The sequence below is a fragment of the Symphalangus syndactylus genome, chromosome 8 (assembly GCF_028878055.3).
Source record: "Symphalangus syndactylus isolate Jambi chromosome 8, NHGRI_mSymSyn1-v2.1_pri, whole genome shotgun sequence".
Taxonomy (NCBI): Eukaryota; Metazoa; Chordata; class Mammalia; order Primates; family Hylobatidae; genus Symphalangus; species Symphalangus syndactylus.
In genome coordinates, this window is record NC_072430.2 from 56,569,881 (window position 1) to 56,582,832 (window position 12,952).

At 50.3% G+C, this 12,952-nt stretch overlaps 1 protein-coding gene across 1 annotated transcript; it reads left to right on the forward strand.

Moving 5' to 3' along the window:
• Positions 1-7,817: 7,817 nt before the first annotated feature.
• SIX1 (SIX homeobox 1) lies at positions 7,818-12,034 on the forward strand. The gene is made up of 2 exons (XM_055287792.2): positions 7,818-8,692; positions 10,729-12,034. The coding sequence occupies exons 1-2, from the start codon at positions 8,133-8,135 to the stop codon at positions 11,021-11,023; spliced, it is 855 nt and encodes a 284-aa protein (XP_055143767.1). The 5' UTR covers positions 7,818-8,132; the 3' UTR covers positions 11,024-12,034.
• Positions 12,035-12,952: the final 918 nt, after the last annotated feature.

Below are 12,952 nucleotides of genomic sequence, written 5' to 3' on the forward strand. Positions count from 1 at the left end.
TCTTTCCTCAAGCCCCGACGCCTGTGGGCCCCATGCACCGCCCGAGGGAACAACCCCAGAGATCAGCGGGCAGGGGCCGAAGCCTGCCCGCGTCCCGGCCCTCAGGCCAGCCCGGCAAGATAGCGCGACCTCTGGCTACAAGCCTGGGCGGAGTCGGCCCCGGCGCAGACGCAGCGCCCGAGAGCTCCCGCACAGCCCCGGGAGGGAGTTTCTGGTGCAGGCGGCGGGGCGACGGGTGAGGCCCAGCTCTGCGAGACCCCGCGCTGCGAGCCAGCGGGCGGGGCCGCCAGCACACCGGGCGGTGAAGCCTCCCCGGCGTCCGGGCGCGGATACTTGGCTGCGCGCGCACACCTGGCACAGCGAGTTATACTGAGGCTCAGGATCAGTCCGCGAAACGTGGACCCGGGCCTGCACGAGGGTTGATGGGTGAGGGTGGCGGGTGAACTTGAGCAGAGGTAAGGAAAGATCTTACGGCCTTCTTCCAAGTCCTAAAAGCGTCCCTCGCAGCCCGCCTGCTTGCTGGCAGCTCACCCTGCTGGCTTCCAGGAGGGCTTTGTCAGGCACTGCAGCGGTGTTGGTCCTTGTTGCAAAGTCCAAGCCTAAGCGAGTGGGCGAGACGCGCAGAGGGGCATGGATGAGTGGGCACCTTCCCAGCACCCTCTACCCAGTATCTCTTTTCCCACTGCTCAGAGGACTGGTGATTCAGACAAACGCCGCTCGGCCCTTTTGGGAACAGAGGCGGTCGAGCTTCTGTCTGCGAAAATCTGGATCCTTTAGAACCCGAACAATATGCTCGTGTGAGAATGCAAAAACAGATCTCACGGCGTGGGTATGCACCGACTGAGGTACAGGCCTGAAGTGCTCCCACCCCCCGAATTCCTACCCGCTCGTGGGAGCCACAGGGGTAGTTTGCTTCAAGCTGACCCTACTGTACAACACAGGCGGCTCCCAGAAATGCACTAATTGAGTCACAAACCACTGGCCGCCACTAACAAAGCGATCCATCTCAGCAGCTCAGCGCCCAATTTGTCCTCAGCACTTTCTTCCGCAATTCAGAAGCATTATCTAGTTTTAAAAAGTATCACGGCAGAGACGTGGCAATTATCCTGAGCTCGGGTTACACTAAATGGCTTAGGCTGAGAAATGGAAGAATATAAATGCCGCGAACGTGCCGATTGCCTCGCTGCCGAGCCTGGACCGGGGGTAGGGGAGGCGAACTAGGGCTTTCGGCCGGGGAGAAGGGAGGCAGGCGCAAGTTCCCACTTGTGGTCGTCTCCGGGTGGCACCAGCGAGAAAGGAGTGTTGGCCCTTTATCTCTAAAGGCTAAGGATTCCCAGCGACGAATCCCCAAAGGTCGAGGGAGAAGAGGTCATATCCCAACATGACCAGGCCAAGCTTCTAGTCTCAGGGTCTGGGTTTTGGGTCAGGAACAGGTTGGGAACTTCAGGCACTGCTGGGATGAGGAACAGGAGAAAGGTCAAGGGTTAGTGAATGAGATGGGGGCGGGGGGGCGGGACGGAGATTCCAGTCTCTCTTCAGGACACCCACTCTACAATTGGGCAATTGGGGAGGAGGAAGGCATTGGGAGAAAACAACCCGAAGGAAAGAGAAGCTGGCTCTTTGCAATGGGAGAAGGGGTTCACTCCTGAACCAGGGACAGGCCTGCGCCTGGGAGGACGCTGTAGGGTGGGAACGCTCGATAACTGGAGAGTCCCAGAAACCACCAGGCCTTTCCGCACCAGGAAAAAAAAAAAAAAAAAAAAATCTGCTCTTAGAATCTTCATCTCGGTCCACCAGGGTGAGTTTGGGCCTGGAAAATGGGGGGAAAGAAAAGAGAGTAGCGAAAGGTTTTCGGGTTGCGGTGCCCCGCGTGCAGACGTCTGCTCTCCCCAGCCGCCCAGCCTGCTGTGGCAACCACGCTGTGCACGTGTCTTTATCCTTCAGCTCAAACCAGCCCCCACATCTTGAAGTAATCAGCAGCCGAGAAGAGACTCGTCCCCCTGGCATCTCAGGTTAAAGAAAGAGGTCCAGGAAAATGTGGTAGAGCCATTACAAGAAACCCGAGCCGCAGTCATCAGGGACTCCAATTGCCATCGCATTAGGATTGATTAGAGACCAGCAGTACCGTAATGACCCGGAAAGAGGGGCAGCTGGGGATTATTAATAACAGAATGCGGAGGGGGGGGCAAAGTGGGGAGGGAGAAGTTTCAAATTACTAGGATTTATATGTAAGTGCAGGTTTACCTGAGGAAACCAGATAGTCAGTGAATCACGCTAACGATAAATCTAACTGCATTTCAAATTTCACGAAGCCTGATTTTTTGGAGAGTGGAGTAAAACCATCATGAAACCAAGCCAATATCTTAGTTTTTATAAACACGTAGTTTTATAAGTTTATTGTAAGAATTCAAGTGAAGAGATGGGGAGGGGTGCTAAATGTCTGCTTTCCTTATCATTGGGCCTCCTTACCATTTGGACTCCAAATAGCTTGATTTTTTTCTCGTGGGAGTGCATTTTTGAGTCGCTTTGGTTCTTCCCTCCAGGGATATGGGGCAATGGAGTGGACATTTTTTCAGAGCCTGCAGAGGAGTAATAAACCAAAATTTAAGTGAAGCAGTGATACCTGGGTAGCGGTTTTTGTTTTTTGTTTTGTTGAAGACATGAATGATCAGGATCCCAAGGAGATGTGGAGAAGAGAGTGGTTTGTCTCCTTCCTCCAAATATGAGCCAAAACAAATCAGTCCGGGCTGAAATGCAGCTCACTGGATAATTAACTCCATCTTTCCAGTCCACCCTAACTGTTTATTTAGTGTCACCCTGCATTACCGTCACTAGCACTTTCCTCTGAACAGGAGGAGCTGCAGGCTTTCACCTCCCAAAAGGAAATTCTTTTTAGCTTAGACAGATGTGGTATTCAGGATGTACATAAGTTGAGAAAAAAAGTTGATTGGAAATCCAATGGAAGATAAGCGGTTTTGGAGAGTTTCATTTCATAAACCTGCCCTAAGGAGGTATTTTTAAAAACAGGGAATGGGGGCGGGGCGCAGAGTCCCTTAAATTCTTAAGAATTGTTTCTTGTGACACCTTGGCTCCACTTTCCAGAGAGGTAGTTGGCATCTGATGTTGAGTAGGGTCTTCTAGCTCAAACCTGGCGATTGGTCAGAGCTTTCTCAGAGGGCAGTTGGTTAACCCTTTTCTCCCCTAGGTGGCCAATACACTTTTGCCCGCCCTCCGTGCAGGCCACACCATCTATTGTCCGCCCTCCACTCCCTGTGAAAGGTTCTCGCCAAGTAAGGCCTACTACACCGCCCAGACTTGAGGGTCTACTTTCAAGAGAACTGCGCTGCCTGAGTGGGTGACATAAGCACACTCTGTGAAACCTCACAGCGCCCAGTCCCGGAGAGAAAAAAAACGAGCGCCCAGAGCCGAGGGGAAAGGAGAGGAAGGGAAGGAGGAAGAAAGAGGAAGAGGAGAAGAGGAAGAGGAAAAACAACGAGAAAGAAGAGAAAGAGAGGAAGAGAGAGATAAGGAGAGAGAATGAGAAACAGGTTCACGTACAGACAGAATGAACGAGCGTCCTCTGTCAGATGGAGAAAAGAGTTAGAGACACACTCTGCGAAAGACCTGCCGCGGGGACACACGTAGAGGGAGAGAGAGGATAACTCTTCCAAAAACACACACCCCAGCCCTGTTCCCCTCCAATTTGAGCTCTCTCCCAGCGTTTGACCCTCAGTTGGTCCATCAGTCTGTGTGTGTTTCTCTCTTTCTTCCTTCCCTGACCTCGAGACAATATGTAGATGGTATTTTCGGGAGCCGCGCGGGGCGGCAAGGTTTCCAGCGGCGAGCCAGGCTCACAGCTGGCTCTGTTTGTCCAGGTGTGGGCGGTGGTGGTGGTGGGGGGGCGGCAGTCGCCCTGAATCTTGGGCCAGCGCAGCGTTTTCTCACCAAGGAAGTAGGAGGCTCTGCTCTCGAGCTTCCCGCTTCCAGGAGAAAACTTCCTCCCTCCCTCCATACATAAATACACTTGGGGAACAGACAAATCTTCATTGTTCAGAAATAAGCTGAGGAGGCCCGCATGCTCCCCTCAGCCAGGCAGAGCGAGGCAGGGAGGGAGGCGGGGGCCGCGCGGATCCGGTGTCACGTTGCAGATTCCCACTAAAGATAACGAAACGTGATCTATTTTTCAGAACAGCAAGTGGATGGGAAAGAACCTTGACAACACAAAACTCATTTACTAATGGACTGGTTTTGGGTTTCTCTTCTCTGAGTCCGCAAATCTCTCTGCCTGAGCCCCAGGCCTATTCAGACCTCGCGGGGAGCGGCGTCCCCCAGGAGCAGGTGGGCTGCTGCTTGGGCGCCACGCCGGCCATCGAAGCCGGAGTTCCCAAGGGTCGAGGGCACCCGGAGTTTCCGACTAAGCAGAGGAAAAAGAATTTTGGCACTTCAGCCCGGATCTGGGGAGTCTCCGAACTGCCCCAGAGCGATGACACGAATTTATTGAAGAAACACCTCTCTATGTCCTCCCTTTCCAAATATTTGTAGGTAGAGTAGAATCCTCACCGTCGTTCTGGATGGTGAAAGAATTCCAAGAAAGCGGCCCGGGAGCCCCAAAGTATCTTGCTCCAAGCCAGAAGGGAAACAAGTGGGTCACAGCTAGGGGTGTTTGCATCAAGGCCTACGTCAGCCCAGCCAAGAAACCCTAGCAACCGCTAATGCTGTCCCACTGAATGCTTTTTCATCGACTAATGCGCACGCGGCCGTTACCTGCACAGAGGAGGCACTGGAGAGCCGAAACCTAGCATCGGGCGCTCCTTGCCAGCGGTGTTCCCTCCCGAGCCGCGCTGCAGCGAGGGCAGCAGCCGGCTGGCTAGAGTTGCTCGTTTCCTTTAAATCTCCAACGCATCTCTGCTTTTCGTGCGATTTGCATTGACAGCAAAGGTTTTATGTTACGAGAACAACTCAAACCTTTCTGTGTGCGATTTAAAATGGATCATTTGGTTTAGGTGGTTTGTAAATTCATGTCATTTTACCTCTTTCAGTGGTTTTCAGTGAAAGGTTCCATTTTGGGAAACCTTATATATCCGAGCCAATAATTAACATTCATAACAATTGGTTCCCCTAACCGAGGGATCGAAATAGCAGGTAGACTCCTTGGTATGAAGCGCATAGCTCTTTCCCTTTCCAGTTACGCGATCTATTGGATTAAGCGGGAGGAAAAATGTTGGCCGGCCCAGTCACGGCCTCTGAGGAAGAGCACCTCTTCTCTTCTACCCGGGTTCCCGCAATCACAGCTTCTACACGTCGTCTTCCCAGATGACGGCAGTGTGTATAGTACGTCCTGGTTCCTTTTGAAGACAGATAAAAAGAAATGGGCAGGTAGGTCTGGAGGAAGCCGGGGGAAAAAAAGGTGGTCGTATTTGTGTCTAATTGCCATCTCTCTGCTCTCTGTCATCCTCTGTAAATTTATACCTGCCCTTATTTGTCCAGGCTATGCCTCATTTCCTTATACAAAATTGTTAATTACAAAGCACACCCCATACTCAACATACTGTTTGTCTTCTAAGAGACGTGGTTGTGCTTAAAGACCCTCCCCCCCCACATTGTAATTGTGCGCACTTGCTCCAGACTTTAGGGTATTAACTGATTTTTAGAGCCGGGTTTAAGCCTCCGTTCCGGTCCGCACACAGCTGCCATGTCAATAAGGACTGTTTCAAGCAGAGACATTCCTTCTGGGAGGACACTGCAGCTCCTTAAGACTTCATGTGAAACATCATAAGCACTAAAATAAGACAGTGAGGGGAAATTACCAGACATGGCTCTGGGTTTAGCAGTGCCAGGCTTCCAGTTTAGAAAGTCATTGGGCATACTATATGGCAGAGGCTCTTTTGAAAGAATGCACACTTATTAAATGCATTTTTTTATAAAAAAGCCTAAGGTAATGAAATATCAGCATCTGCTTCCAAGATCTAATTGCATGGAATAAGCAAGAGTTTCAAGGATGCAGAAAGCATTATGTCCAGCAGAGAAGCAGCTTCCTGTCTACTTGGAATCTCCCATGTGGCAGCCCTGAGGTGGGAACGCTTTATGAGTTTAGAATGTATGTTGCAGGGTGCACTGTACTGGGTGCATCATTTTAAAACCAAATTAATAATAAAAGGGGAAACCCAGACACTGCTTCTCCTTCTCCCACTTGCATCTCAATATGCAAAAGGTTCTGTAGTTCTGGGCTCTTTGGCTAAAGGAATCAAAACATATTTAAAGAAGACAAGCCAATTTAAGGAGCCTACAGTTTGTTCTTCACCACTCACTAAGAGGGCACATTGAAATCAAAAGCATTTTTGAAGTGTACTTAGAATTCTGTTTTGAACTTATCTAATCAGAGATAAGTATAGTCATAAAGTCACTCTCCTTCCACCATTTGGCTTCCCTTATCTCCATGCATTGTTCTTATCTCCTGCTAGTCTCAGCTACTGATAATAGATTATCTTTGTTTAGAGAGGCTAATTGTTTTCAAAATCTTTTTAATAATTGCTTTGGAACTAGGTGTGCAAATGAGGCTTAAGATAATTACAACTTCATTTGTTTGTGCAGTTTTACTAAGCATTCTCCACACATAAACAAAACAGCAGATGATGGGACTTACATTGCAGTGCATCTCTCATTCCCTGGCAGCAAAATAGGCCAGCATTGCAACACACACACACACACACACACCTCTTTATTTAATCTTCTTGGAGCCGCTGTCGTCCTCGCTTTGAGGGCAGTGTCCCTCTCAGAGCAGGGTAAGGATTATGTTAACAACCGGACGGTTATTGGAGCCGGGCACAGTTTTATTTAATTTACACCACATCCAGCGCCTTTCGTACGAGGTTCCCAAAGCATTTTTGCTAATAGCAAGTAAAGCCTCTCGGCATTCCTCAGTAGCAGAGGTGGCACTGGAAAACGCAACCGCACAGATAGGGAAATTGAGTCCAGAAGCTTCAGGAACCTGCTGGTTTCAATCGCAGTACATTAAGATACCAAATCACAAATGAACGCTCGGAGTCTCTAGGTGCTCAGCAAGTATGCTCTAAACAGCTCTCTGCCTGGTCTCAAATCATGGAGGTCCTTTGTGAACGAGGGAAACGGTGTCCGACTGAGAGTACTTGTGCCCTTTGGAGGGTGGTGTGCAGCAGTGCGGGGAGGACAGTGGAAGTTGGTGGGGGGAGGGAGGAGGAAATAGAGTTGGACTCCTCGAGCTGAAGCCAACCCGAAGAGAAGCCACTCTTCCAGAGGCTGCATGCGGGGACCCTGGTCTGCTCTTGAATTATTTATCGCGTTCCATAAGCTATTCATCAATCCATTATTTATTCATTCCAACATTAAAGTAATTAAATATGAGCTCACCGGGAAAGGGCAAGTCTGCAAGGGATGAGGACAAGAGTACAGAGGGAGAGGGGAGGAATTAAGGTTTGGGGTCATTGATTTGTGCGGAGTTGTGCGCGACTCCCCTTAGGTGATACTGGCGACGGGTCCCGCGTTGCAGGGTCCTGACGCGCTCACCTACTCCCTACCTCCCCACACCTCCGCAGCGCAGCTCCCTCAGACCCAAACTGGCTTCCCACCTTTCCTCTTCATCTCCTCCCACCACTCCCTACCCGCGCAGCCCCGGCAACACCCCCAACCCCCAGTTCTGCAGCCTCGCCCTCCCCGCGCTGGGCGGTGCGGCCGCGCTGGGCGGCGCGGCCTCTCTGCCCCGCCGGGCGGCGCGCTGGCTGGCCAGCCCCGGATAGGCGCTGCCGGCAGCCAATCAGAGTGCCGGGGACGCTGCGCGCTTTAAGGCCGCTGCGGGGAGAACAGAAACCAAGTTCCCCGGCAACTAGCAGCATCCACCGGGCGGGAGGTCGGAGGCAGCAAGGCCTTAAAGGCTACTGAGTGCGCCGGCCGTTCCGTGTCCAGAGCGTCCCCTACTCCTCCGCCTTCTCTTCCTTGGCCGCCCACCTCCAAGTTCCGACTCGGGTTTTCGCGTTTGCAAAGCCTAAGGAGGAGGTTAGGAAGAGCCGCGCCCCCCTCCCTGCGGCCGCCGCCTCCTGCTTCTCGGCTCTGCTCCCTGCCGCGTGCGCCTGGGCCGTGCGCCCCGGCAGGCCCCAGCCATGTCGATGCTGCCGTCGTTTGGCTTTACGCAGGAGCAAGTGGCATGCGTGTGCGAGGTTCTGCAGCAAGGCGGAAACCTGGAGCGCCTGGGCAGGTTCCTGTGGTCACTGCCCGCCTGCGACCACCTGCACAAGAACGAGAGCGTACTCAAGGCCAAGGCGGTGGTCGCCTTCCACCGCGGCAATTTCCGTGAGCTCTACAAGATCCTGGAGAGCCACCAGTTCTCGCCTCACAACCACCCCAAACTGCAGCAACTGTGGCTGAAGGCGCATTACGTGGAGGCCGAGAAGCTGCGCGGCCGACCCCTGGGCGCCGTGGGCAAATATCGGGTGCGCCGAAAATTTCCACTGCCGCGCACCATCTGGGACGGCGAGGAGACCAGCTACTGCTTCAAGGAGAAGTCGAGGGGTGTCCTGCGGGAGTGGTACGCGCATAATCCCTACCCATCGCCGCGTGAGAAGCGGGAGCTGGCCGAGGCCACCGGCCTCACCACCACCCAGGTCAGCAACTGGTTTAAGAACCGGAGGCAAAGAGACCGGGCCGCGGAGGCCAAGGAAAGGTACGCGGCGTGCTTCCCGCGACTCGGGCGACCCCAGGAAGCCGTCCTTTCTCCTCCGCCCCCTCCCGCCCCCGCAGGCACCAGCCACCAAGTCCTCCCCGCCGGCCGGAGCCCGTCCACGGGGCGGCGCGCAGGCCCTCCGAGGCGCTGCAGCGAAAGTTCATGAACTCTGAGGTTCCTTGCTAAGGATGGGGCCTCATTTGCTTTGAGCACCCGCGCGTGGGTTTCTCTGGGATGTGAGTGTCGGGAAATATTGGCGCTAGGTTTGGTTTTCATGCCTCCCTGGCTGGCCGCGGCTTGGAGTGGTGGGTGGAGAGTGAGTTTCTAAATCAACGGGCAGTGAAATGTTGATTGGTGTCGCAAGGAAAGGGGTTTGGTGGGAGTTGAGGTTCGCGAACCTCTCTCCTCTTGCTCCCCAGAGGGGTGAAGCTGGCCTGAGACATTGGCTCTGCCCCCACTCCCGCCCGGTTCTCCACTGCTCTCTCGATAGTCTTTTGGATTAGAGGTAGCCTGCTTCATTTCTCACTAGCTGGACAAAGGGAGGAGTCTTTTAAAGATACACCAAAAAGAGAGCTTTGGGGAGAGTTGGCGCTGTATTTACTCCCCGGCGTCCCAAATTAAGAAAGGGTTGATCCTCGCCGTGCTCGCTCGCGCGTGGCCCGGCACTGCAGCCCGTCGGTCTGGCTGACCGCGCCGCCTGCCCAGACGAGGAAAGGGTCTCCAGTCGCAGCCTTCTCTCGCACTAGAGCTCACAAGGCAGTATTTTTAAAATTGGTCTCTACCTTCCCCCACCTCGGGGCAATACCTTCGGCCGCCTGGGCAGGCTCCTTCCGTTCTCTGTAGAGTTTCGGACAGAGATTCGGAAGAACGGTGGGGAGGTGGCTGTGGCGGGGAGAGCGCTCCGCGAAGCCAAAGAGTTTGGGGGAAACCTGAGCGCAGAGGCCGGTTAGGTTTTCCTTTGTTCGCTTCCAAGACTGGGGGCGGAAGATCTTGCTTTCTTTCTTGTCTTGGTGGAAAACCAGAGCCAGGATAAATTCTGCTGAAATGGGCTTGCCGGGAGACAGAGACTGAGGATAAGGGGAAAGAAAGGAGACAGACGGGCGCTAGGAATCGGGAGGACTGACGAGCACTCAGAAGGCGGAAGCGGCGAGGGAAGCGAAATCCTGAAGTTAAGCGGCACCGAGTGCCGGGAATGACGCCCCAGCGCGCCGCGCCCGTTGGCAGCCTGTGCGGGGCGGCGAAGTTTACCCTGCCCAGAAAGGATGGGTTGGGGTGGGTGTTGGTAGGAAGTTTGAGAGGGGGACCCGAGGGGCTGAAGAGTTAGCAAGTAACACAGGAACAGGGATTGTATGGTTGCAGTTAGCCTTTAGTTACAAAACGGCCATCCTATAAGCCAGGCCCGAGGGCCGACTGCAGATGAAATCAGAGACTGGTTGCGCTCCCTGTGTTTACTCAGGTCACTGGGCCGGGCTGGGCACCACTTCCCATGACCTGTCCTGTGTCTCCAAAACCACTAGCTCTGGGCTGGGGCAGGAAAACGGGATGTTTAATTGTCTCCTCATATGGGAACAAGGCAATGGACTTGATTCACCCCAAACATTTGTGCATTGGACTCTGTCCCCTATCATTTCTTTATCACCAATATCTATTTATTGAAAGATTTTCAAAGTTACATTTAAATATGTTGCTAGTTTATATGTATTTAAATGTAACTGCTTGAACAAAATTTAAAACATATTTTGTATGTTTCAAATAAATCCTACTAATCTATCACTTTCTGAAATCTGGAAGAGAAAAGGACCTGGCTCCTAACAGGAGGCTCTGTCCGTAGCTCTCCATTTCTCCAGGCTCCTCTGACTCCTCACCTCCCCCATTACCCTTGGGGATGGGTGGAAGGGTAGAACTCCTCCATTTGGGTTGGTGACAGATTGCACAATGGCCCTTTCCTCCTTCCAGCTCCCCTCCCTCCATCTCACACTTTTTTATTAACCTACTTTTTTTTTTTTAACCATATGGTGTTGTCCTCTATTTCTTAGGGAGAACACTGAAAACAATAACTCCTCCTCCAACAAGCAGAACCAACTCTCTCCTCTGGAAGGGGGCAAGCCGCTCATGTCCAGCTCAGAAGAGGAATTCTCACCTCCCCAAAGTCCAGACCAGAACTCGGTCCTTCTGCTGCAGGGCAATATGGGCCACGCCAGGAGCTCAAACTATTCTCTCCCGGGCTTAACAGCCTCGCAGCCCAGTCACGGCCTGCAGGCCCACCAGCATCAGCTCCAAGACTCTTTGCTCGGCCCCCTCACCTCCAGTCTGGTGGACTTGGGGTCCTAAGTGGGGAGGGACTGGGGCCTCGAAGGGATTCCTGGAGCAGCAACCACTGCAGCGACTAGGGACACTTGTAAATAGAAATCAGGAACATTTTTGCAGCTTGTTTCTGGAGTTCTTTGCGCATAAAGGAGTGGTGGACTTTCACAAGTATCTTTTTAAAAATCAAAACCAACAGCGATCTCAAGCTTAATCTCCCTCTTCTCTCCAACTCTTTCCACTTTTGCATTTTCCTTCCCAATGCAGAGATCAGGGGAAAAAAAAAAAAAAACCCAAACAAACAAAAGCACCCAGGCACCCAGTCTCAGTTCTGGGCAACTGATACGCCTGTTTCAGCAGGCTTTCTTTTTTTTCAATGAACAGGAATTGCAAATCAACTCGATTTTCATTATTTCCTTTTAATTTATATATGGAGAAATGTGTTGTGAAGAGGAAAAGGAAATGGAGAAAGAAAGGGAGATAAAAATAGTGAAAATAAGAGCCTCCAGGCTCGGAAGAACTGATTACATTCTTAAGGTGAATAGGAAAAATACAATCTATAACTTTCTTTGATGAGGAGAAATTAAGTTTACATTTTTCATATTTAGTGTTAAACAATTTAATGTAGATTAAAATAAAAGAACAGTATTAGGAGGAAAAAACAAGTGCCTAAATGTCTTAATGCTCTCTACGTGAGACAGAAATAGACGTGACCATTAGTAATGCAACTATTTTTGTCAAATTTAGTGGGATTTTTTGGTTGTTGTTTGTTTTCTTGGGTTTTTTTTTTTTAATGACAAACTCTAAAAATGTACCAATGTGAAAAAACACTTTCCTGAATGCCATTACTCATGCCCTCAAAGCTTTCATATCTGTAGCCTACTCCTGTTAAGGGTTTCTCCTGTTTCTAGTTTCTAGTTTGCAAAGGTATGCCAACGAATCTGGCAACCTGGTATTTGTTACTAAAACAGCATGTGTTTTCAGGTTTCTTTTCTATTGTACCTAAAGCAGTCTAAATTAAAACTTAGTAGAACACCAGGAGTATGATTCTGTTTCTGAAAGGTGAGTGGTATATTGCTGTCATTGGGCCCTATTTTTTAAAAAAATATATATATTTTTTCTTTCTTACTTAATGGTGGCTGTGAATTGCAGGGTACTTTGAAGGCCATCATCTGAACCAAGAGTAGTAACTAGATTAATTATATGACAGACAGAGTGAATTTAGCCTTGGGGTATTTATTAACTTCTATTATTTAGATATGCAATTTTGTTTACCACTATCTCTTCACAGCATTCATACGTTAACTAAGCTCTTTTGTGTTAACAAGTTTATGACAAGACTGTGAAAGTAAAAATAATTTATCTGCTTGAAGACAAAAAAGGGAAGGAGAACAAGGATACAAACATTGTGAATTAATTCGTACAAATAGAAAGCAGACCAGCAGGACAGGAGATCTTTTGCAGTGCTGCCGGATAGTGTCTAGAAAAATCCCAGTAATCATGTAGGCTCCATATTATTTTTGCCTGGGGCAAAATGATGTATCTTCTGTATTTAGCTTTTAAAATTAGTGAAACAAATGGCATTATTTATTAAAATTCTACTCAGGATAACAGGATTGGCTTGCTTGTGCTTTGTAAAATATTGTTCCCCAGGGAGAATCTATTTATTTTCTGACATGACAGTTTCATAATTTTGATTTTTTCCCATCTATAAGTGTCACCATTAATATATTATTTCTTTCTTACTCTTGCCTATTTCTGTTCTGGTCTAGAAAACTGAAGTGTGTTTGGGGAAATCAAGGCCTTCTTATTTTTTAAAACTGTCAAATAGCTTTGAGTTCCAGGGAGAAATGGTCACTGTACTTAACTATAGACACTTTTACTTATAAAGTCGTTTTTCCCCTCAGTGATGGACAGATGTGCACACCGCCACTCAGAGACCATCATTTGGTTTGG